Source organism: Prionailurus bengalensis, chromosome X (genome assembly GCF_016509475.1).
Source record: "Prionailurus bengalensis isolate Pbe53 chromosome X, Fcat_Pben_1.1_paternal_pri, whole genome shotgun sequence".
NCBI lineage: Eukaryota > Metazoa > Chordata > Mammalia > Carnivora > Felidae > Prionailurus > Prionailurus bengalensis.
Genome location: NC_057361.1, coordinates 57845920 through 57871294, shown reverse-complemented (window position 1 = coordinate 57871294; position 25375 = coordinate 57845920). Strand labels below are relative to the sequence as shown.

Here is a 25375-nt window from a genome sequence, read left to right as displayed (position 1 = left end):
AATGAGATTATTAACTCTGGGAAATAGAAAAAGCCAAACAAGAAAGGAAGTGGAATCATATGCTATGTGGATCAGCTGTAAAACATATTTACATAATCATAAAAATTTAAACACTAAATATTCCTTTAATCAAAACTTATGGATTACCATTATGAGAGATAAGAGGTGAGGCGGTGTACATGGGTGGTTTTATAAGAGAGCTTTTTCCTATCTTCCATAGTGGGAAATCAATTGATAACATCTAAAACTTTTTTCACAACTGTACTGAACTTATTATTTTTTATAGATAAAGATTAACATTTTAATCATATTAAGTGGACAGTTCAGTGACATTGTGCAACCATCACCACTCTCCATCTCTAGAACTGCCTCATCCTTTTGAGAGGTACTGCCTACCCATTTAATCAGAATTTCTTGAGACGATTTAATCAGAATTTCTGGAAGCACAGGAAGCTATCCACAAAAGATGTTACATTACAAAATTATTGTGGTTTTAATCAAACCCTGAGTTATTCTAAAATGTAATAGTAACCAGCTATTATTTTCTTTTGTACTCTTGATCCCCTTCACCTATTTCACCCATCTGCCCACCCACTTCCCCTCTGGTAACCACGAGTTTGTTCATTATATTTGAGAGTCTGTGTTTTTGTTTGTCTCTTTTTTGCTTTGATTCCTAAATTGTACATATGAGTGAAATCATATGGTATTTGTCTTTCTCTGACTGACTTATTTCACTTAGCATTACACTTTTTAGATCCATCCATGTTGTTGCAAATGGCAAGATTTCATTCTTTTTTATGGCTGAATAATATTCCATTTGTATATATACCACATCTTCTTTATCCATTCATCTATCAATGGACACTTGGGCTGCTTCCATAATTTGGCTATTGTAAATAATGCCGCAATAAACATAGGGGTGCATATATCTTTTTGAATTAGTGTTTTTGTCTTCTTTGGGTAAGTACCCAGTAGTGGAATTACTGGATTATATGGTAATTCTATTTTTAATCTTTTGAGGAATCTTCACACTGTTTTCCACAGTGGTTGTGCCAGTTTGCATTCCCACCAATAGTGCATTCCTTTTTCTCCATGCCCTTGCCAACACTTGTTTCTTGTGTTTTTAATTTTAGCCATTCTGACAGGTGTTGAGGTGATATTTCATTATGGCTTTGATCTGCAACGTCTAAAATTTTTAAATTAACGTGTTATACTGCCAACTCTTACCTACAAAAAAATGAATGTAAGTGTCAGATGAAACAGCTTAAAGAATGTAAAGTATAAACCTAGGGAACTGGGCAGAAGGTAGTAGGGCAGGAATTGATTCATTTTTCTGATTATTGTACTGTTTGGCTTTTTAAAATGATACATATGCATTTGCCATAAATATTTATTTTTTTTGCATTTGACATAAATAAAAATTAAGTTTTAAAAAAGTTAAACATGACTGTAATAATAAAAAAAGGAAATAAAACCTCTAATGGCAACTCAGTTATTATTTTGGAATACCCTGGGGGAATTCTCTATCCTAAGGAAAAAAAGTGATGAAAATTATTTAGGAGAAACACTTTTCTTGTTTTTACTCTGAAAACTTAGGGGAGCTGGGGGTAGAAGCTGCATGATTTCTATAGGGATTTCTTGATATGAAAATAATGACCCGAGGATGGTAGGATGTAGCTTGATGGGGAAACAATCCACCCTTCCCTCTACCAGCCCTGCTAACATCACTTTGTGGATGGGAAACACTGGGCTACAATGGAAAATAAGGTCTGGTTAACCTTGTGGAATAACCTGAAAGCCAAAGACTTGTCTTTCAGTAAAGATCTGATTATTAATTAGCAAGGGCCAGTTAGAACTACCACTAAGTGCCTGGGTGGCTCAGTCGGTTGAGTGTCCAACTTCAGCTCAGGTCATGATCTCGAGGTTTGTGAGTTCAAGTCCCACATCAGTCCCTCTGTTGTCAGTGTGGAGCCTGCTTTGGAACCTCTGTCTCCCTCTCTCTGCCCCTCCTCCTCTGTACATGTGCATCTGTGCTCTCTCCCTCTCTAAATAAACATTAAGAAAAAATTTAAAAACATAGAACTACCACTAAGAAAAACAGTTTAGTCATTTGCCAAGTCAAGTGATATCCATTATTCCCTCTCTTTAAAAAAAAATTTTTTTTATAGAGAGAAAGAAAGCACAAAAGCAGGGGAGGGGCAGAGAGAGAGAGAGAGAGAGAGAGAGAGAGAGAATCCCAAGTAGGCTCTGTGCTGTCAGTGCAGAGCCCAATGTGGGGCTCGAACTCACAAACTGTGAGATCATGACCTGAGCTGAAATCAAGAGTCAGACACTTAACCGACTGAGCCACCCAGGTACCCCATAAGCCTCTTCCTAATTCACACTATAGCCAAGACCATCTACTAAGAGATGTACCTTTCTCAGAATCTCAGTATTGGTATTAGAACAAAATTTCTCCACAAGTAGAGACCACATTTATTATAACATCATTAAACTATTTATTAAATACCTGTTGCATAAGGTAAGGTGTTAGATTAAATGAAACAAAATTGCAGGTTCCCTATCCTGAATGTATCCTTTTTTTGAAACCAACAATACAATTCCAGTTGTACTATGAACATTATGTTGTCTCAACGTCATCAAAAACAGTATGCCTGGGGCACCTGGGTGGCTTAGTCATTTAAGGTCATGATCTGGTGGTCCATGAATTTGAGCCCCATGTCAGGCTCTGTGCTGACAGCTCAGAGCCTGGAGCCTCCTTCGGATTCTGTCTCCCTCTCTCTCTGCCCTCCACCCGCCCCTGCTCCACTCACACACACAAGTGGCAGACACAAACAAATGCTGCTCTGGTAAATATTTTACCTGGTACTGGAACTGAATGGGCTGCAGTTGGTTGTCATTCTGAGCCATCTTTCTGGCTAGGGCCTCTTTCAGTGCAAGAGCTTTATTCAACTCAACCAGCTCCTTAGACATCTGAGCTTGACGTAGAGCATGCTGAGTAGTGAAAGCATCAGAAGACCTGCTGGTTTCTGGACTGGTTTCCACTTGCTGGAAAAGATCAAAATGATGACTTATAAGAGAAACAAGCAATTAGAGATCCTTAGGCCCTACTTCATCAGGTTGGTCTCATAGCCACTTCTCCATTACTGGTACCCCTGTTATTTTAAAAATATGGCTTCTCGGGGCGCCTGGGTGGCACAGTCGGTTGAGCGTCCGACTTCAGCCAGGTCACGATCTCGTGGTCCGGGAGTTCGAGCCCCGAGTCAGGCTCTGGGCTGATGGCTCAGAGCCTGGAGCCTGCTTCCGATTCTGTGTCTCCCTCTCTCTCTGCCCCTCCCCCGTTCATGCTCTGCCTCTCTCTGTCCCAAAAATAAATAAAAACGTTGAAAAAAAAATTTAAAAAAAATATGGCTTCTCATACATTTGCTTTAAACATCTGAAATGAGTCGAGCCTAGCCTCTTTCCCTGTTGTCACAGCACCTTGTTTCTTACATCTTTTAACTGACTCTTAGAATAAACTGAGTTTCTTGCTCTTTCCTTTATTGATCTAGCTAACATTTCTTACTTTCATCTCATTCTAAGGGATCTTTACAAGAGAAAGAGTTCTGGAAATGGCACTTTAGGAATGGTGGAAATGGAGAAGAGGCTTCATTATCCCTTTATAATCCCGAAAGATTTGGGAACATAATGGTTGCCTTCATAACTGAAAAGGGGGTGTTCACCCATCACTTAAAATAAAAGTAGTTTTAATCCAGAATGAAGGGCACATGCCAGAGGTCACCTGATTTATCTGCCATCTTTCTTTCAGAATACAAAAAATACCGATACATGTTTGTTTTAAGGGCAAAAAGATGTCTCAAGGAAGCCACTGTCTAGCCTTTCATTTTGACTTGGCTCTCTAACCTTTAGCCAACATCTAATACATTTTATCTATTCTTGCAACTTGAACACTCAAAATATTTCCCTTGGTTCTTTTAGCCCCTAACCATCCCATCCACAAGCAAAGTATGATGAGGAAAAAAAGTCTCTTCCATTTCTTCTCTACTACTTTTTTGACTCTGCCATAATTACCTAATTTGTTTTTTTTCCCTCCCTTAACTTGCTAGACAGCTGTTGCAGAATACTAGCATCTAATAAGAAGTCAGCAAACCAGACTGCAAATAAGGAAAATGACATCCTTGAGAAGCCCTGCCATTCATTAGCAGTCATACTATTAGAGATGGAGTCTATCCAACTTCGGGATTTTACACAACTGGCATTTATACTCAAGATGTCTGGATTTCCAAGGTACTCTATGGAGGATGGTAGCAATCAGGGATTCTCTTCCTCAGCTGAGTGATAAATTAACAGGAAATGGCACAGTTAAAGCTCCTAGTTCTACACAAAGCCAATTACTTACAGCTTCTGGTTCTACTGCAGTATCAATGGTTGCAGCAACAGTTTCATCCTGCAATGACAAATGATATTTCAGTTTAGGAAAAGACCCTGAAGTGAAGCTTACTAGTGGATTTTATATTGGTTACTTAATTTTTTTTTTCAAGTATACATAGAGACCATTTAAGGTGCTGGACCCATTTTGTGGCACATAGCTACACCCAAAACCACACATTTCCATTTTCCACCTCTTAAGAGTCTATCCTCATTATAAGGTTGATGGTGTAGTCTATCTAAAAAGAAAAATAGGGTCATGTGGCAATTGACATATTTATTGCTCCTCTCCTGCTCTGCCAGAGATTATTGAGCCAATGAAGCATTAGTCATTCTAACAGGCCAAAGTTTAACCCATTTTATAGACTCTATCCTTTATGTTTTTACCACTAAGTCTACTTCTATAATGTACAGGTCTAGCCAGTTCACATGGACATGCCACCTAAAAAACAGACATATGAAATAAAGGCAACGCAGTAGAAAAGTGAATAGAAGCAAGGGTTATTTTGTATTTTTTTTTTTTTTTACAGTCCGTCAAGGTAGCAAGAGCCTACTCTAGAAGGAAATAAATTCCATACAGGCTGATAACCCAGAAAAATGTGCTCATGAATTCAGACAAATCTCCCTCATATATCTAAGAATGAATCAATCTTATGCAGCTACTGCAGGTAGTGGTTACATGAAGGGAAAGGGCAAGCGCTGATTCCCTTCCAGAGAAGGGCAATTCCTTTTTTGGGCACTGGAATGACAACCATCTAAAAGGGAAACCTAAAACCACTTATTAGGACTAATTTGTTTATAGGCTATCATATGAGCAAGCTCTCTTCTCCCCACTGGAATTTAGGCTTTATTTGGTATTGCAACATATGGATTACCACTTCTGTTTAAGTGATTCCATGAGCCTGGGAAGAAAGGATTTCCAGGAAGTCACATGATTAAAGAGGTCAAAGGTGAAAGAGCTACTAGCTCAACAGCAAGAAAATAATTTAGGGTTAGTACATGGAGTCTCTGCATCAGCCCAGTGAAACCTTACATAGTTGTTGAAACTTGAATCTCATACCTTCAAGGCGAGGAGTGAAGAGGCCCTTAGTAAGTGCTATTTGTAAAGCACTTTCCCTGCCCAGAAATTCCCAATCAGTGAGACTCAAAGAAAATTCAAAGGAAGCTCCAGTGTTCTCACATCCTTTTTCATCATGACTTAGAATACTGGTGATTCTACAAGGACCAGGCATATGAAATCCTTCTTGAAAAACAGAGCACTTCGATATATTATAGGTTGATGGTTACCCTTTCTTCCCTCCCATGTTTTAAATTTCAGTAAACGGACTACTTACAGACCTATCCTAGATGAGTAAAGCCTGTAACGCTGGCTTTTGGAGACATTTTCTACTACCTTCCAGGGGGTCAGGATTGAAGTAAATGGGTTAATCTTTGAAGAAGACGTATTACTGTGGTTTACCTTTTGGCCTAATACAATTTTATAATGCCAAAGGTTAAGCTTTGGTGACATGTTCTACATGAACTTGGTAGGATTCTGCCTTCATAATCCTGAATATAAATATATAATGATGGGATTTATTTCAACCTAAAAGCCTCTTTAGCTCTCATTCTCAGGCTACGATGGAGAACCTCTTGTAAGGTAAAAATACGTGATTTGCTGAAGGTGGCAGTCAGGGGGACAAGGCTAGGGTACGTTGAGCTACATTAACCAGCAATGCCCTTCAATAGGAAGTTTGGGCTTGTAGGCTATAGGCAATCCCATTACCAGGCATGCAAAATGGTTTTTATGGAACTGGTCTTAGAGGAGGGGATAAAAACAACAAAATTTGATTTTGTGGGAACTGAAAGGACTGCATGAATTTCCTCACAGGTGACTGCAGCAAGGTTTGTTTGAATTGTATTTTTAAGGAAGAAATGGTACACTTTAGTGCTTAAAACCCCAGGAGGAATATTTAGGAACAATGGCTGCCTTCATAACTGAAAAAGGGGTGTTCACCTGTCACTTAAAATAAAAATAGTTTTAATCCAGAATGAAGGGCACAAGCACTTACATCTGAAACATTTTGCTTTCACTGTAGTGAGTCTTAATAAAAACCACAGGATACATTGTTGTGTATTTCCAAAAAATACATAGCTGGGAGGGTCTCGAAACAATAGACATGGAAACCTCTGATTCAAGAGTCCAGCAGGAGCCCTTGGGCAAAAGGGTTTACTCTGCCTAACTGTGACAGTGGAGAGCCAGGGACTTTATCAGCTCATGGCAATCTTTAGTACCTTCTGGCTGCATGTGCCAAGTGACTTTCAGTGGCAGACACAGAGATTCTATAGAGTTTCTCTGAGTCAGCCACCACTAGCAATTTCCTCTACAGGCACAGCAGTCACCAGTCATATCACCAGATCCTCACCGCGGATATGCCTTCTCTAACGTTATTAACTTGTTTCCATGGGTTTCCTTCATCTTTCCCATGTGACCCAAAGCCCCAGAAATGAGATGGTGTGAAATCCTCTAAGATTGCTGTGGTGGCCATGAACAACGGTGTCCTGGATCACTCTTTTGTAATCATATAAGCTTCGGTTCCAGTATGGTTCTGCAGCCTAGATTATCTTAATTCTGAGGCAGCTCACACAAGGTTTTCATACATCAGATGTTTCAGCTACATTTAAGTGGAATTATAGATGGTGAAATTTAACCTTGTGATAGCCATTCTCTGGCATGCACTCTATAATTCAGCCACAGTGAGGTCCTTATCACATTCTGAACTTTCAACCATTTTTGCTTTGACATGTACCTTTTTCTCTGTATAGACTATTTTCCCCATTGTCTGTGTGGCAAACTTCTATTCCTTTTTTAGGGCCCATTGTCTTCTGTACTGACTTCCTGAATTTTCTGGGCAGTTAATCACCCCTTCTTTTGTGTTGTCAGTGACTTTTGCTCATATTGGTAATGTAAGAGGATTAAAACAGAAAGAGAGGGTTCCTAATTTTCCTTGCCTCCTTCCCCCTTCTTTGCCATCTCTCCCACTTATGAACCTTAACCAGCGAACAAACTACAAGGGTTGCAAGAACGACTCTTGAAAACAACTGGAGAGCTAGTAGGATGGATTGCACCAATGTTCTTAATTTAAGCCACAGGCATGAAAACTGGAACAGCCTCAAACCAAAAGTTTCACAGCAATTAACAACAAAACTCCTACATGAGCCAAACCACAAGGACACACAGCCCTCCCTTCTCACCTTATAAAACTCCAATTCTGCTTCCACTCAAGGAGTTACCTGGAGTTCAGGTGCTTTTAACGTCCTTTTTGAGTCACTTAAATTATTTTCTTTTGATATTAATACAGTACTTAGCAAGGTTATACAGCTACTGAGTGGCAGAATTGGCTTCAAACTAGGGTGTGTCTGGCTCTGGGGTCCAGGTTCTCAACTGCTGTGGCCTGTTTGTTGGATAAATGAACTGTTCTGTTGGACTGCTCGTGGCAGTTTTGTATAGCACTACTTGTTCTAAAACACTGCTCTCAAGTCTTTTGGGAATTTACTCACTTAACTTGTTGGAACTCATCCTAACCCTTCCTCCCACAATACTGTAGGATATTTTTAAATGGACTCTTTAAGAGTAAAACATAGGTGTAGATGATTTTGTGATACCCTTTTGAAAACTCTAGAAAACACTGGGCAAGACCTGAGATTTTACCACTGTTGTGGTGAAGTTAAAGCCTCTGCCCAAGAGCTAGAAATTACCACCAGTCATTTACAGACATGTCACAGCTTCAGAATGATGAATAAGAGGGTATAGATGGAACAAAACCTACTATAACCCCTTAATCAACCACAGCCCCTTAACATGACTTCAGTTAAAAAAAGAAACGTATATATGCCTAAGGGCTAAGATAGAGAAGGAACACCAAAAATAAAAGAGGTTTTTAGGGTGGTGGGATTGTAAGAATTTTTCTTCCGGGAAAAACAACAAATACCTGCAGCCCAAGCCCACCCACAACTACTGTAACAGTTCTAAAAATAAATAAAAATGGGGACTTACAGAACGATCATTCAAATGAATTTATTACTGGTTATAAAAAAGAACTATGGTATTCCCTGGTTGCTCTAAGCTATCTGTTAGAACCCAGCTTACTTAAGATCAAGGTAAGAGGTACAAGGCCTCTTATTAAGTTAGCCTGCACTGAAAGGACAGCAAATCAATGCCTGCTGCCTGTTTTACCAGGCAATTTTGCACTGCTGTGCTGCTGCTTCCAGTATTGGATTACAGTACTGAAATACTGATGTGCCATTGCATATGTAACCTAGGAGTGTTTTGACTTAACAAATTCAATATTCAGATCATACGCAATGATCCATGACCTCTGTCCTCAAACAGCTCACAATCTAGTTGTTTTGGCCAAAGGCACAAGTTAGATATGTTTATATGCATCAAGAGAAACAAATGAAAGCAATACGTCTATCTACACTGCCCCTACTTGGCTTACCGATAGCTGGGTAATCACTTGCTGCAGGTTACGAATTGTCTCTACATTTTCTTTTAATTCCCGGTCTTCCAAAGCTTCCACTAGCTCTTGAAGATCCACTTTGCAGCTGAAAGTTCAAACAAAGGAACCCAAAGGTTAATCATACTGCAAAGACCAGAACGTCGGTGATTATATACTAAGGTGGTATAGGAAACATTTGGTATGAAACTTACGCTGCATGCTGCCTCAGTTCCTCTAGCTTGGCATTCATTTTTTCATTCGCTTGTTCTGTCTGCAACAGAGACCCAGGAGATCATCAGTGGCAACACCTAACAGCCTCACCTAACTATGCCCTCTCTCCTACTCCAATGGATCAAAACCTAGGTAGAAAGGTTGGCTCCTTTGCTATAATAAGAGGATTTAGTGGGCTTTGGTAATTTAGTGAGAAATGTATTTTTTTTAACAGAGTCATGGAAATTAGCCCTTCAGTCAACATGAGCTACTAAAAACAGCATCTAAGCAGCTGGGTCTTATGCTTGCCATGAAGCTCAGACTATGGTGTGGAGTGTGAAGCCTTAATTCCATACAGAACTTTGCAATTGGGGGAAAAAGCAATACTTCCTGGCATGCTATTCCCTGTTTGCAAAAAACCCACTTAACTTTAAAATGCCTCCTACACTATACTGTTTCCTAGCCCCAGCATAAGGGCATTTAAAACATAAAAGGGTCTCACACTGAATATGAGCTGAGCTTTTTTTCCCAAGTTACACTATCTGATATGGTAGGCTAGTTTTAGTAGGAGAAAGCAAGAAAAAGGGTGAGGCACAAGAACGGTAGCAGAGAAGAAATGGCCGAGGGAGCTACAATTTGGGAAAGGTGATTGATATTTTCCATTTTATTTTAATCACAGTATCTGTAACGTGCTAGATGCTGTGACAGATTTGGGAAGGGCAGGTTATACAGGACAAAAATGTGCTTGTTATGACATTCCAACGGCACATCAAATAAGAAGCTTTCTTGAAGCCATTACGACAGCCTTATAAAGTTCAAATGGGTATGTGGCTAGAGTAACAGGTACTGTCTGTTATGTCAGCCACATTCACATATGTGTGAGACACAGCCTCTAGAGTTACTCCCAAGGCACAGAATACAGCACTGGTGACAGAAAACTGTATATAAAAATCCTCTAGCTCCCATTTTCACCCTTTCCCTAGTAATAGACAATGGATATAGGGTTTGGCCCCCTTTAAAGAATCTTTAAGCAGCTTACACTTCCTTGACTAGAGAGCACACTGATGCATGAAGGTGCATAAATTACAGATGTTCAAGTACATTTTGGTGGAAACTCATTTTCGCTTTTGACAATCATTGTGCTATTAAAGATTGAGTTGTACTTAGACTAGCAGAAAAACATTAGCTACAGAGGCAGCATGCACTGATCCAGGTTACTATCAGACAGGTAGTTGCATACAGAATTGGTGTAATCAGTTACATAGTGATCCACTATTTAGAAATGAATCATATGTAAAAGAATTAACATTAATTTCCCAGCTGTTCTATCTCACCACGGCAGCTGTTAGGACAGAGTATGAAATGTGATGACATTAGAGGAAGGGAGATAGAGAAGAACTAAAATCTTACTGAGGGGACAGTTACTTGGTATTACGGATAAAGATTAAGTAGGACTTAAGGTGACAGGAGGTCCTGGTTCTTTCCTCTCTGGCATTTTAGAACAAATGTACTTTCAAATACGATTCATGTGGATTCTTTGTGATGGATATACAGGTGCTCACCATACAATTCTTTTAACTTTTCTGTATGTTTGATCATAAGCCCATGCATGTAGAGGGCTTAAGAGGGGCTCCATGGGGGACATAGTAAAATTAATCCATTTATTTCCAGATAACTTGTCTCTCATAATGAGAAGCATGTTAAACATTTCAGAAACTAAAGCTAGTAAATGTCCAGATTGCTAGTAGCTTAGTCTTGGGTCCTCACCAAAATGATCCTCTCCAACATCTGGGCTGTCTGACCAGCTGCCTCGCTTAGACCACGACTTAATTTTTCATTTTCCTCTGCCAGGGACTGATTCTTCTCCATCAGGGACTGTAGATTTTCTGATGGTTCCACACTAAAACAAAGAAAGTAACATATTAGAAAAATACCTGTTGATAACACCTATATCAAAGGTAGATAAAAATATACCCCACAGGCCTTTTAGGTGTGGGGGACTGGTTTAAAATTAACCCCCAAAAATCTGGGAAAAAAGTGTGTCCATTCCAATCTACCCTTCCAGTCAGGCAGTATATTGAATGAATAAGAAACATATGCCTGAAATATGTTGAATTAATGATTTGTGGGACGGTAATAATTCAGAACCAGACATGGTTGCAACAGAAATGACTAACTAACCTTTACCCTTGGCTCTTGGTTTAAGATATGTTTGTGCTATGTAGTTAAGAAGTAAAGGCTAACTGCAGCTAAGATAGGTGTTCTCTTTCTTCTTCCCACCCTCATTCCCTCATTAAAGGTTAGGGAAGCAGGGAAGGAAGAGGTATGGGGGAGGTAGAAGTGACACAGCTCAGGGTGAAATTTAACCCCAAGAAAAGTCAACTGCTTATTTACTGAAGTTTAGGGAAATAGCATTTAGGAAGTCAGAAAGTTGATATAATGACCAGCAGCCACTGAGAGCACATTTCACAACCCTCCATAAATAAGTGTTCCCTTCTAAATGCCTGCCTTACTCAAAACCTCTTGTTCATTTGTCTATCAATTTTAAATTGCTTAGAGTGGGTGGTGACAATTGTGTCCATATCAAATAGGCGTGGGTGGGAGGGAACAAAATAGTTTGAAGGAATACATATAGAACCTTTGGGACTTATGCAGATTACTTGATATCATTTCCAGACTAATGGAAAAGACCAACGAGAGGTACAGTTTTTGTTTTTGTGTTTTTGGTAATCTACTGGGATTAATTGTTTAAAAGACTGGAAAATAGGACTGGTGAAAAAAGATCAGAAGAAATATGAAGATTTGAATCTGAAGGAGACTGAGGGGAAAAATGAATAGTTGTCAAGGCTATAATAAAGAGGCAAAAAAAAAAAAAGGACAGGGAACATCTGTTCTCAATCTCAATAAAGGATCGAAAAGGATTTCGGAAATAGATGCCCTCTCACCCAGCTTAAGACCTCAAGGAATTCTCACAGAAAATTTTAGCATGCTTTTCATCAAAAGGTTAATAGCAAGGCCAAACCATAAGGTCTTGTGTTATACTACTGAGAATTTACTAAGACTCTTATGAAAGAATGTTCAATTAAAATGTTGATTATAAAAATAAACTATTGGGGCGCCTGGGTGGCTCAGTTAAACGTCTGACTCTTTTCTTTTCTTTTCTTTTCTTTTTAATGTCTGACTCTTGATCTCAGCTCAGGTCTTAAACTCAGGGTTGTGAGTTCAAGCCCCATACTGGCTCCACGCTGAGCATGAAACTTACTTAAAAAAAATAAAAAATGAAAAAATAAATGGGGGTGCCTGGGTGGCTCAGTTGGTTGAGTGTCTGACTCTTGATTTTGGCTCAGGTCATGATCCCAGGGGTCGTGGGATTGAGCCCTACATCGGGTTCTGTGCTGAGCGTGGAGCCTACTTGGAATTCTATCTCTCTGTCCCTCTCCCCCACTCATGTGCTCTCTCTGAAATATAAACAAACAAACAAACAAACAAATAAATAAAAACTGTTGGTAAATTTAGTGTTATTTTATTTTTTTATTTTTTATTTTATTTTTTTTATTTTTTATTTTTAAAAAAAAAATTTTTTTTTTTTTTACAACGTTTATTCATTTTTGGGACAGAGAGATACAGAGCATGAACGGGCGAGGGGCAGAGAGAGAGGGAGACACAGATTCGGAAACAGGCTCCAGGCTCTGAGCCATCAGCCCAGAGCCTGACGCGGGGCTCGAACTCACGGACCGCAAGATCGTGACCTGGCTGAAATCGGATGCTTAACCGACTGCGCCACCCAGGCGCCCCTTTAGTGTTATTTTAGATTGCTCTGATATTTCCTTATAGTTATTAAGCTGAAAACCTCCATGTTTCATTCATGTAAATTGATAAACTCCAAAGTAATGATACTTTTAACTCCATAGTTTTGCCCTCCTAAAAATTTCCAAGATTTCTTTAAATGGGTGAAAATACAATGGAACACCCATGTTTCCTCTTTCACAGGCTATTTAATTGCCTCTGCTAGGAATTCAAGTTAGCTGAGCATGTGCAAATTGACAAACACAGAAAATCAATGCAAAAGCTTCCATGATACACATTCAATAAGAAAAGAATATAATCCTAGGACAAAAAGCAAAAAACATTTCATGTATATGAACTGTACATTTTGTGAGATCTTTTATGAAATGTTTCTTAAAATATACACATACATTTTTGAGAAAAGAAGTAGCATCTTTATTTTTCTGTAGAACACTGAACAGGTGAGTTCACTATTTGATTCATCAACTGTTTCTTAGAATCTATTCTATTACTTGTGTAGCTGAGACTATATCCTGTAATATATTCTAGGTGGTTGGAAGTGTGGAATAGTTTTATTAGCCTTGTGTTCATTAAACTTGTCTTACATAAAACAGGTCTATGCTAAACCGAAAGGAAAGGAAGATGGGTCAATTGTTTCTAAACTGGTTAAACTAGAATAGGTCTTTAAGAGACCCTTTAAGGGAACCCCACTTTCCTCTGTTTCTTTACTCAACATTCTTAAAACATTATCAGGAAACCAAGACTATATTACCCAAAGATGGAAAATTATAAAGGGTGGTAATCTCTGGGTGATAAAATTATGGCAGTTTTTTTTTTTTTTTTAAATTGAGTTGATTTTAATATAAATGAAATTGTATCTTATTATTCTGTCTTCACAGCACTCATCCTATTTCAGGAAACCATAATTCACCCCTAACTTGTCTGGAAATTAAAGTAATTAATAATAATAATAATATAATTTGATTATCAATGGTACATTATTAAACTAGACATTTTTAAGATCAAAGATGTGTGTCTTCACAGTAAGACTGAGTGATATTTTGAACTTTTTTTTTTTTTTTCTGAAATTTATTGACAAATTGGTTTCCATACAACACCCAGTGCTCATCCCAAAAGGTGCCCTCCTCAATACCCATCACCCACCCTCTCCTCCCTCCCACCCCCCATCAACCCTCAGTTTGTTCTCAGTTTTTTTTTTTTATAAAAATTTTTTTTTTCAACGTTTATTTATTTTGGGGACAGAGAGAGACAGAGCATGAACGGGGGAGGGGCAGAGAGAGAGGGAGACACAGAATCGGAAACAGGCTCCAGGCTCCGAGCCATCAGCCCAGAGCCCGACGCGGGGCTCGAACTCACGGACCGCGAGATCGTGACCTGGCTGAAGTCGGACGCTTAACCGACTGCGCCACCCAGGCGCCCCTGTTCTCAGTTTTTAACAGTCTCTTATGCTTTGGCTCTCTCCCATTCTAACCTCTTTTTTTTTTTTTTTTTCCTTCCCCTCCCCCATGGGTTCCTGTTCGGTTTCTCAGGATCCACATAAGAGTGAGACCATATGGTATCTGTCTTTCTCTGTATGGCTTATTTCACTTAGCATCACACTCTCCAGTTCCATCCACGTTGCTACAAAAGGCCATATTTCATTTTTTCTCATTGCCATGTAATATTCCATTGTGTATATAAACCACAATTTCTTTATCCATTCATCAGTTGATGGACATTTAGGCTCTTTCCATAATTTGGCTATTGTTGAGAGTGCTGCTATGAACATTGGGGTACAAGTGGCCCTATGCATCAGTGCTCCTGTATCCCTTGGATAAATTCCTAGCAGTGCTATTGCTGGGTCATAGGGTAGGTCTATTTTTAATTTTCTGAGGAACCTCCACACTGCTTTCCAGAGCGGCTGCACCAATTTGCATTCCCACCAACAGTGCAAGAGGGTTCCCGTTTCTCCACATCCTCTCCAGCATCTATAGTCTCCTGATTTGTTCATTTTAAAATTATGGCAGTTTTAAGATTTATTCTTTATATTTTTCATTTTAAATGTCCTACAAGAAGCAACATATCAATTTTATAATAAGAAAAAAATGATTAAGAGTTATGGAAAATAAGGATATTAAAAGAAAATAAGCTCACACATACATAAGAATAAACTCCAAATGAAAATACAAAATGCAAAAAATATAATCAACATAGGTACTAGAAGGACACAAATTCCTCTTTAACCCTGCTATAGGGAAAGGCATTCTAATTATGAATCAAAATCCAGAAGCATGAGAATATAAACATCATACCCACTTTGGAAAAGTTTGGCAGTTTCTTAAAAAGTTAAACATATGACCCAGCAATCCTACTTCTAGATATCTACCCAATAATGTCTGTACAAAAACTTGCAGCTAAATGTTCATAACAGCATAATTCATAATAGCCAAAAAGTTGAGGGGCGCCTGGGTGCCTCAGTGGGATAAGCATCTGACTTAGGCTCAGGTCATGATCTTGCGGTTTGTGGGTTTCAGCCCTGCATCTGTTATCAGCAAAGAGCTGTTGTCAGCAAAGAGCTTGCTTCGGATCATCTGTACCCCCCTCCTCTGCCCCTCCCCAACTTGTACCCTCTCTCTGTCTCTCTCAAAATAAATAAACTTTAGGAAAAGTTTTTTTTTTATAGTGGAAAATAGCAAGTGTTTGACAAGGATGTGAAGAAACTGGAACACTCGTGCACTGCTGGTAGGAATGCAAAACGGTATAGCCACTATGTAAAATAGTATGGCAGTCTAATTTAAAAAATCAAAGAAAAGAGTTACTATATGATCCAGCTATTTAGCTTCTGGGTCTACACCCAAAAAGAATTGAAATCAGGGTCTTAAAGCATTCATGGCAGCATATTCACAACAGCCAAAAGGTGGAAGCAACCTGTGTACAATGAAGGATAAACGGATACACAGCATGTGGTATACATACACAATGGGACATTTTTCAGCCTTTAAAAGAAAGGAAATTCTGACACATGCTACAACATGGATGAAACTTGAAGATATTATGCTAAGTGAAAAAATACAATCAAAAAAGGACAAATATTGTATGATTTCACTCATTCTAGGTGCTTCAGATAATTAAATGAAAGTAGAATGGTGATTGCCAGGACTGAAGGGAGAGGGGAAATTGGGGTGTTATTGTTTAACAAGTACAGAGTTTCAGTTGTGCAAGATGGTGGTGATGGTTGTATAAGATTGTGAATGCACTGAATTCCACTGAACTGTATACTTAAAAATGGTTAAAGTCGTGAATTTTATTTTATGTATCTTTTACCACATTTTTTCAAAAAGGGCCAAAGGATCAAAAAAATCTGATAGAAAATGAGACATATGAATAGACAATTCACTAGAAAAAGAGATAAAAGTGGGCCTGAAACATGAAAAAAAGCTGAGATCCACTGATAAAGAAATAAAAATTAAAATGAGATACTGAGATAGTATTTCTCACCTATTGGATTGGCAAAAAATTGAGAAGTACGACAACACATTCTGCTGGTGAGGATATGGGGAAACAAGCCTTGTCACACCCTGCCACTGGGAATGCATACTGGCATAACTCTTTTGGAGGGGAATATGGCAATATCTAACAAAATCACACATGCACTTACCTTTTGTCTCGGCAATCCCACTTCTAGAAATCTACCCTGAAGATAAGTCACTAATAATATGAGAACTGAATAACACAAGGTTATTTGCTGCAGTATGTTTGTAATCACAAGATACTGGAAACAAACCTAAGTGCCCATACATAGGAAAGAGGATGAATTAGTATGTACAATAAGAGAAACATGCAGCTGTATAAAAGAATGAGGAAGGCTTTTATGAACTGATAAGAAATGATTTACAGGCAATACTGAAAAGAGCAAAGCCACATAGACCATCTATGGCATATTACCATTCATATAAGAGGACATGAAAAAAATAAATAGGTATATGCTCATTTGTAGAGGAGAAATATAGGAAAGCTAGACCAGAAACTAAAGACATTGGTTCAATATGGAGGAGGGAGAATAGTGGTAGAAATAAGGGTGCAATGGGAATAGGGTAGCAGGGATGAAGAGGGAATGACATTTCACAAAATATATTGTGGTAAGAAACACGTTAACAAAATTTACCATCATAACCATTTTTTAAGTGTACAGTTCAGTAAAGTATAATCACATTATTGTGCAATGGCTCTCCAGAACTTTCTCATCTTGCAAAACTGAAACTCTATAGTCATTAAACAACTCTGTTCCCACCACCCCCTCAGTCTATTCTTTTACAGTTTTTTGGCATTGCTTTTATTTCTACACTGTTTTTCACCTTTATCTATAAAGCACATAGACCTTTGCCTATGTTTTCTTCTAGTTCTGTTGTGGATTTTTCTTTTTCTTTTTTTTAATTGTGGTAAAAACTTATTGTCTTAACCACTGTTAAGTGTACAGTTGAGTGGTTTAAAGTATATTTACATTGTTGTGAAACAGATCTCCAGAACCTTTTTATCTTGTAAAACTGAAATCCTCTGCCCATTAAACAACTCCCCTTTTGCCTCTCCCCACCCCCAGTCCCGAGTCACTACCATTCTACTTTCTGTTTCTATGAATTTGACTAAGTATCTCATATAAGTGGAATCATACAATATCTGTCTTTTTGTGATTGGCTTATTTCACTTAGTATAATGTCCTCAAGTTTCATTCATGCTGTAACATGTAATAGGATTTCCATCCTTTTTAAGGCTGAATAATATTCCATTATATGTATATGCCACATTTGTTTATCCATTCATCCACTGATGGGACATTTGTGTTTCTTCCACTTCCTGGCTATTGGGAATAGTGCTGCTATGAACATGGGTGTGCAAGTCTCTCTTTAAGACCCTGCTTTCAATTCTTTTGGATATATTACCCAGAAGTGGGATTGCTGGATCATGTGCTATTCTTATTTTTAACTTTTTGAGGAGCCTCCATACTGTTTTTCATGGCAGTTATACCATTTTACAATCCTTCCAACAGTGTACAAAGATTCTAATTTTTTCCACATGCTTGCCAACATTTGTTATTCAGTATTTTTACTACTAGCCATCCTAATGGGTGTATGGTGATATTTCACTGTGGTTTTGATTTGCATTGCTCTGCTCTGAGTATTTCTTCTTTGTATAACTCTGACTCTTAGAGCATGATAATATTTCATATACCCTTTGCATACCTGAAATATAAACTAACAATTAAAACCAACCAAGACGTAGGGGAAACCCAAAATGGAATACAAACAGTAACTGTGGGAAACAGTATCTTGCCTGGATACTCTAAGCCTAAAGACAAAAAGAACTGTACGTAAATGCTGTAATCCAGTTCATAAAAGTGTTTCTCACAGGGGTATGGGCTAGCAATTTTGAAACTACTGTATGTATATCCTGGAATTGAACAAATAAGTAAATAGATTGTAGATAATAAGAGTTGGTGTCTTACTGTTGGAAAAAGGAGTTATAAATAGGAGGAGGAAGAAGGCTAAAATGAACCCTGTAGTGTTGGACTGGAATCAGAGGTATTTGGTATAAAATCTGGCTATTAATATATAGAAAGACAGATATAAAAATGTAGATATGAGTATATGTGTACATTACTAGACATACAGATATTTCCTCTCTACCAGCTGAGAGGGCCTAGAAACAGTGACACCCCAGTAACAACAAGCACACCCAGCACCCAGATTGGGTTTCTAAACACTATTTTCCAATAAAAAAATCAGGGCTCTTTTGAGATATGGTTGATTCTAGAACTGGGGAGAGGAAAATACAAGATGGGTGTGGAACATTCTGTAGAAATGCTTAAAAACTGGAGGGTGAAAAAACAAACAAACTAGAGGGTGTATTGAAGAACATAAAATCACCCTGAAGGAGAGCCTATTGGACAAAACAGGAACAATCTGAGCAATAAAACAAATAACGATAGCATTGGATGTTAGCCCATAGAATAAAATAAATACCTATGATTCTATATGGATATAAATAAGTAATCAAATACATAAATGGGGGAGAATAAACAGCCACAGTAAAATTCCAATTAATAAGTTTCTGAGGCTAGAACTCATCACATCAGGCTGCCTCAAAGCTAACTAGAACGTTTGGCAAGATCCCTACCTTGATGCCAAATGCTACCAGAAACTTTAGTCTATCAGGGTAAAACAACCATCAGAAGAAATGGCCTCTGTTAGAATATACATTTAAAATTTATCTACGACTCTTTTAAAAAAATTTAAAAAAAAGCAGGGGGGGACACCTGGGTGTCTCAGTTGGTTAAGCATCTGACTTTGGTTCATGATTTCATGGTCTGTGAGTTCAAGCCCCACGCCAGGCTCTGTGCTGACAGCTCAGAGTCTGGGGCCTGTTTCAGATTCTATGCCTCCTTCTCTCTCTGTCCCTCCCCCACTCATGCTCTGTCTCTCTCTGCTCTCAAAAATAAATAAACATTAAGAAAAATTAAAAAAATAAAATTAATCTATGGCTCTTACTTTATAGATCCGGGCAGGGTACCTCCATGGGCTTGTAGCAACAAGACCTGTAGCTGTTGTACCTGGGAAAAGCAAAGAAAAATAGTAAGCTAATCACCAGTCAAAAGCTACTTATCCCTTGTCAGCTAAATTACTACAATTAGCCATAGAGTAATTCTACTTAGTGCCTATGAAATCTAAGGCATATTTAGGCCTTACAGAAATCATCAAGGTTGACGATTCAGTGACAAAAGTCCAAACAGCACTATATGAATAGCTAGTACTTAGAACTTGAGTTGTTCCTTTTACCTAAGCATCTCAATGACTTTTACCGAATGTCTATTTTTAAAACATTTTTCTAAGTTGGGGCACCTGGGTGACTCAGTTGGTTAAGCATCCGACTTCAGCTAAGGTCATGATCTCACAGTTTGTGGGTTCGAGACCCGTGTGGGGCTCTGTGCTGACAGCACAGCCTACTTTGGATTCTGTGTCTCCCTCTCTCTCTCTGCCCCTCCCCCCGCTCATACTCTGTCTCTCTCAAAAATAATCATTAAAAAAAATTTTTTTAAAGTTTATTTATTTTTGAAACACAGAGAGAGAGAAAAAGTGAGGGAGGGATAGAGAGAGACACAGATAGACACAGAATCCAAAGCAGGCTCCAGGGTCTGAACTGTCAGCACAGAGCCCGATGTGGGGCTTGAACCCACAAACTGCGAGATCATGACCTGAGCCCAAGTCGGACACTTAACCGACTAAGCCACTGAAGTGCCCCTTGAGCATCTATTTTTTTTAAAGTCAAACTCAGCTCTAGGCCAGGTAATATGAGGAGGATACGAGAATAAACTCCTGTGTTTTATTCTCAAGTTTATAATCTAGTTGACAAAGACAAGCCTATGGCCTGAAATAGTAAGAGACAAAGAAGATAGAAGATGTGAATTCATAAAATACAGTTAAGTAGTTTAGGGCTCTGAGAAGAAGCAAATTAATAAAATTCCAGAACAGTCAAAAGGAGGCTTCTTGGGGCTGGTTCTTAAACCAGAGTGCATGCACATTCATCCTCTCTCATTCCCTCCTACGATGAAAGAGGAGCTGTGCCACCTCTTACAACCAGTCTCCTTGCTTGTGCTTTGGATCCCAAACTCTTCTTGCCTCCTGATGAATCACACTGTTATCCCCTCTCTCTTCTGTATCTTCCACGTCTCCCTTTCTACAGGATCCTTTCTATCAAGATTAAAACATGTTCAAGTCTCTCCAATCTTAAAACAAAACAAAAGCACCCTTCTCAATCCTACTTCCTATCTTTTGTCCTATTTCTCTCCTTCACAAAGTTTGAGAGCATCGTCTATACCTGTTGCCTCCATTTCCTTTTGTTCACCTCTCTCACCTGCTCAACCTATTCAAATGTGATTTCTGCCTACAGCATTCCACTCACAAAACTCTTGCTAAGGTCACCAATGATCTGCAGGTCACTATATCCTATGGGCATTTTTCAGTCTTCATTTTACTTGACTATTTGGTAGCAGTTGGCTTACCAGATACCATACTTTCCTGCTTTTCCTTCTATTCTTCTAACTGATCTTCTAAGGCTCTTTCTTGGCTAATCTTCACACCAAGTGTCCTTTAGATGATAAATCCTCAAAACTCAGTATCAGTCTTCTTGCTTTATACTCTCTCCTTAAAGTCTCATCTCTGACTATGGTTTCAATTACCATCTATGAACAGGGGAATCCCAAATTTTTCTCAAACACAAGTCTTTTTTAATTTAGAGCTTTATATTCAACTATGTACTTAATTAATATTTCCACTTAGTTGTCTGCTATCCCCAAACCTGGTCCTTTTCTAGCGCACTCAAGGTCAGTGAACATGCAGCTTCACATGCCAGAAATTTGGCTGTCGAACCCTCATGCCCTTATCTAAGCCACTGGTCATTTATTTCCATCACTGTCACCATAACCCTAAGTCTAAGCCACTATTTAGCTCTCTCTTGGACCACTGTAGTAACTTCTTTTTAAAAAAATTTTTAGGGGCGCCTGGGTGGCGCAGTCGGTTAGGCGTCCGACTTCAGCCAGGTCACGATCTCGCGGTCCGTGGGTTCGAGCCCCGCGTCAGGCTCTGGGCTGATGGCTCAGAGCCTGGAGCCTGTTTCCGATTCTGTGTCTCCCTCTCTCTCTGCCCCTCCCCCGTTCATGCTCTGTCTCTCTCTGTCCCCAAAATAAATAAACGTTGAAAAAAAAATTAAAAAAAAAAATTTTTAGAGTTTATTTGTTTATTTTGAGAGAGAGACCACGTGTGCAGGGGAGGGGCAGAGAGAGGAGAGGGAGAGAGAATCTCAAGCAGGCTTTGCGCTGCCAGCACAGAGCCAGACACAGGGCTTGAACTCATGAAACTGTGAGATCATGATCTGAGACGAAACCAAGAGCTGGACGCTTAAAAAACTGAGCCACCCAGGCAACCCACACTGTAGTAACTTCTTAAAGTGGTCTCCATGAATCCACTCTTGCTCCACTATAATCCATTTCCACACAGCAGCCAGCTCATCTTTTAAAAACATAAATTATGAATAGTACCACACGACTTAAGATCATTTTTAACACAGTCCGTGAGGTCTTGATGAGGTCTCTGCTTCTTCTTTAGTCTCATACTGGAATACTCTTTCCTGGCTCCCTCCACTTTAGCCACACTGGCAGTCTGTCCGTTCTTCAAGGGCACTATATGCCTTCCTAAATCAGGACCCTTTCAGACTTGGTATATGCCTGGCACTGTTCTAAGTGCTTTCCATGTATTAATTCATCTAACATTCACAAAAACCCTATGAAGCAGGTATAATTATTCCCATTTTATAGATAGGAAAACTGAGGCACAGAGAACTTGCCCAAGGTACATAGCCAGTGAGTTATAAAGCTAGAATTTGAATGTGGGCAGTCTGACTCCAGTGTCAATGCTCTTAACCACTACACTTTGTTACATATGGTTTTTCTTCTCCCTGGATGCCTCTTCCTTGTTTTCTTTCCTTCTTTTCCTACTCAATCCCTGAGATCTCAGCTCATACATTGCTACCTCAGGGAAGCCTTCTCAGCTTAGATGTATAACAGAAGACCCTGTTCCATACGGTCATACTACCCTACATAGCACACTATCTCATTTTATAATGATATGTTGGTATGAATACGTGTTTGGTGTTTGTCTCTCCCACCAGGCAATAAGTTTCATGAAGGCAGAGACTGTGTCTCCTTTGCTCAACAATGTATCCCAACACAATACCTGGCACATAATAGTGTACAATACATATTTATTGTTGGAATGAATGAACAAATGAATGACTAGGAAGAAGAGCATTTTTGGCAATATAAATACACATGAAAGAAAATGGAGGGACAGAACTGAGTACGGTATTTTATAATTGAGATGATACTGTTGACAGGTAAATTACTTGTATTTTGTACAGTCACCCCTGGGAGGAAAGGAGATAGGGGAAGAGAAGGGAAGGGAAGATTCAGACTAACTGAATAGTAGCTATTATCACCAAGGAGGAAGGCCAGAGATGGAGTGAACACTACACAGTTGGGAAATACTAGATTCCCAGTATAAAGAGTACCCTGGAAGGTAAGAAAACTTGACCCCTGCAAGCCTGGGTTGATCCAACTACTCACCTTCTCATCTCCTCTACCAGAGTTACTGAGCTGTTACACAACCAGTTATATTGATACCACCACAAATGCATGCTCCTAGTCAGCTACCTCTTCCATTTCCATGATTTCAAGCCTCTGTGATCTCTTCAGTCCCTCTACCCTATTATCTGGTTGCTTGCTCTTAGAAGATGACCTTGCTTCCAACTACATGTAGAAGTTAAAGGTCATCAGGCTGAAAATCCCTCAATTTTCCTTCTTTTCCCTCTAAATTATTATCACTGTATTCTTCCTATTCTGACTTTGTTTCTTCTAGTCTTGGTGGTAGGTATCCCCTCCATGGTCAAAAGCAAATCCCTCTTTATTTGTGCTCAGGATCTCAACTACTTAGAGATGGCCTTTTAGCAACTAGTCCCTATTCTCAGTTTCAGTCTCTCCCAACTGGTTCTTTCACTTGCTCAAGTCTCTTCCATTTTTTAAAAAATGTTTATTTTATTTATTTTGAGAAAGAGAGAGAGAGAGAGAGAGAGAGAGAGAGAGAGAATATATCCCAAGCAGGCTCCAAGTTCAGCACAAAGCCTAATGCAGGGCTCGATCCCACAAACCATGAGATCATGACCTGAGCGGAGAACAAGAGTCAGATGCTCAACTGACTGAGCCACCCAGGTGCGTCCTGAGCCTCTTTCATGTTTAAAAAAATTTTTTTTTATGTTTATTTTTGAGAGAGAGAGAATGAATGAATAGCAGAGGGGAAGAGAGAGAGGGAGACACAGAATCCAAAGCAGGCGCCAGGCTCTGAGCTGTCAGCACAGAGCCTGACACGGGGCTTGAACCCACGAACTGCAAGACCATGACCTGAGCCAAAGTCAGATGCTTAACCGCCTGAGCCACCCAGGTGCCCTGCTTCTTCCATATTTTTAAAAACAAACAGACCTATATCCTTTGACCCTTGACTACCTAGCTATTGCCTTCTTTCATTTTGCCTTCTTGAAAGAAGAGCCTACCAACTTCCTCCACTTCCTTATCTAGCATTCACTGTCGATCCCACAACAATCTGAACCTCTTCTTACTGAAGTCACCAATAATCTCTTTGTTGATTAAAAAAACCAATGGACCTTTTCAGTATTTATTTTGCTCTACACTTCTTTATAAATTTGTACTTTAAAAAAAAATAACTTTGTACTTTTGATGGTCCTTGAAACTTTCTTCCCTTGTCTTCCATGATACGACTGTTTTTCTTCCTACTTGTTGGCTCTGTCTTAGTCTCTCTTTTTTGTCTTCCCTCTTTTCCCCATTCCTTAAAAACTGCTGTTCCCCCAGTGTTCTGTCTTTGGCTTTCTTCTCTTTGTGGCCATTTACTCATTCAGCAAATATTTAGTGAGTACCTTGAATGTGCCATTTGGTCTCATCCATTCTATAATAATTTCAGATCCCATCTAAATGCTAATGGCTCTTAAATCTGTATCTTCAGTTCAGACCTCTCTACATTAAACCCAAAGGCCAGCTACATTTGAAAAACTCTACTTACATGTCCCCCAAGTTCTTCGAATTCAAAATGCCCCAAACTGAATTCCATCATTTCCACTGTGTGTCTGGGTTCTTTCACACAACATTATTTTTATGAGATTCACCCATGTTTTTCACTGTGATTACAAATAGTTAATTTTATTAATTTTTAAAAATTTTTTCTCACTTTACCCTGTGTTTTCTCCTATATTCCCTGACTCAATGATTGGTACTACCATTTTAATCCGTTGTCCAAGCAAGAAACTTGAGAACAACCTTGATTCTCCCTACTTACTGACCTTTCCACATCAAATTTGTTACCAAGCAAGCTCTAGACATCCTACCTCCTTGGGTTATTTTCTTTCTAATTTGTACCCTTCTCTTTATTTCTTTTTTTTTCAACGTTTATTTATTTTTGGGACAGAGAGAGACAGAGCATGAACGGGGGAGGGGCAGAGAGAGAGGGAGACACAGAATCGGAAACAGGCTCCAGGCTCCGAGCCATCAGCCCAGAGCCCGACGCGGGGCTCGAACTCCCGGACCGCGAGATCGTGACCTGGCTGAAGTCGGACGCTTAACCGACTGCGCCACCCAGGCGCCCCCCTTCTCTTTATTTCTATGGCTACTATCTTTAGTTTAGGCCATAGTTCTCACCTGGGTTATTATAATAGCCTACAGTAGATCTGTGGGGGATATGTTCCAAGACCCCTGGTGGATGCCTGAACCTGCAGATAGTACTGAACTCTATATATACTATGCTTTTTCCTATACATACATACCTATGATAAACTTTCATTTATAAATCATGCAAGTAAGA

General features: G+C 39.2%; 1 protein-coding gene across 2 annotated transcripts in view; it reads right to left on the bottom strand.

Moving 5' to 3' along the window:
• The window catches only part of KIF4A (kinesin family member 4A), a 129080-nt gene that overhangs the window by 50772 nt on the left and 52933 nt on the right, over window positions 1-25375 (bottom strand). For both annotated transcript variants that reach the window (XM_043571000.1, XM_043571001.1), the window contains 6 exons: window positions 19448-19509; window positions 10887-11019; window positions 9122-9180; window positions 8910-9015; window positions 4400-4447; window positions 2863-3048 (listed from right to left, as the gene is read on the bottom strand). In XM_043571000.1, coding sequence (XP_043426935.1) covers window positions 2863-3048; window positions 4400-4447; window positions 8910-9015; window positions 9122-9180; window positions 10887-11019; window positions 19448-19509 — 594 coding nt within the window. The remainder of the gene's footprint in view (window positions 1-2862; window positions 3049-4399; window positions 4448-8909; window positions 9016-9121; window positions 9181-10886; window positions 11020-19447; window positions 19510-25375) is intronic.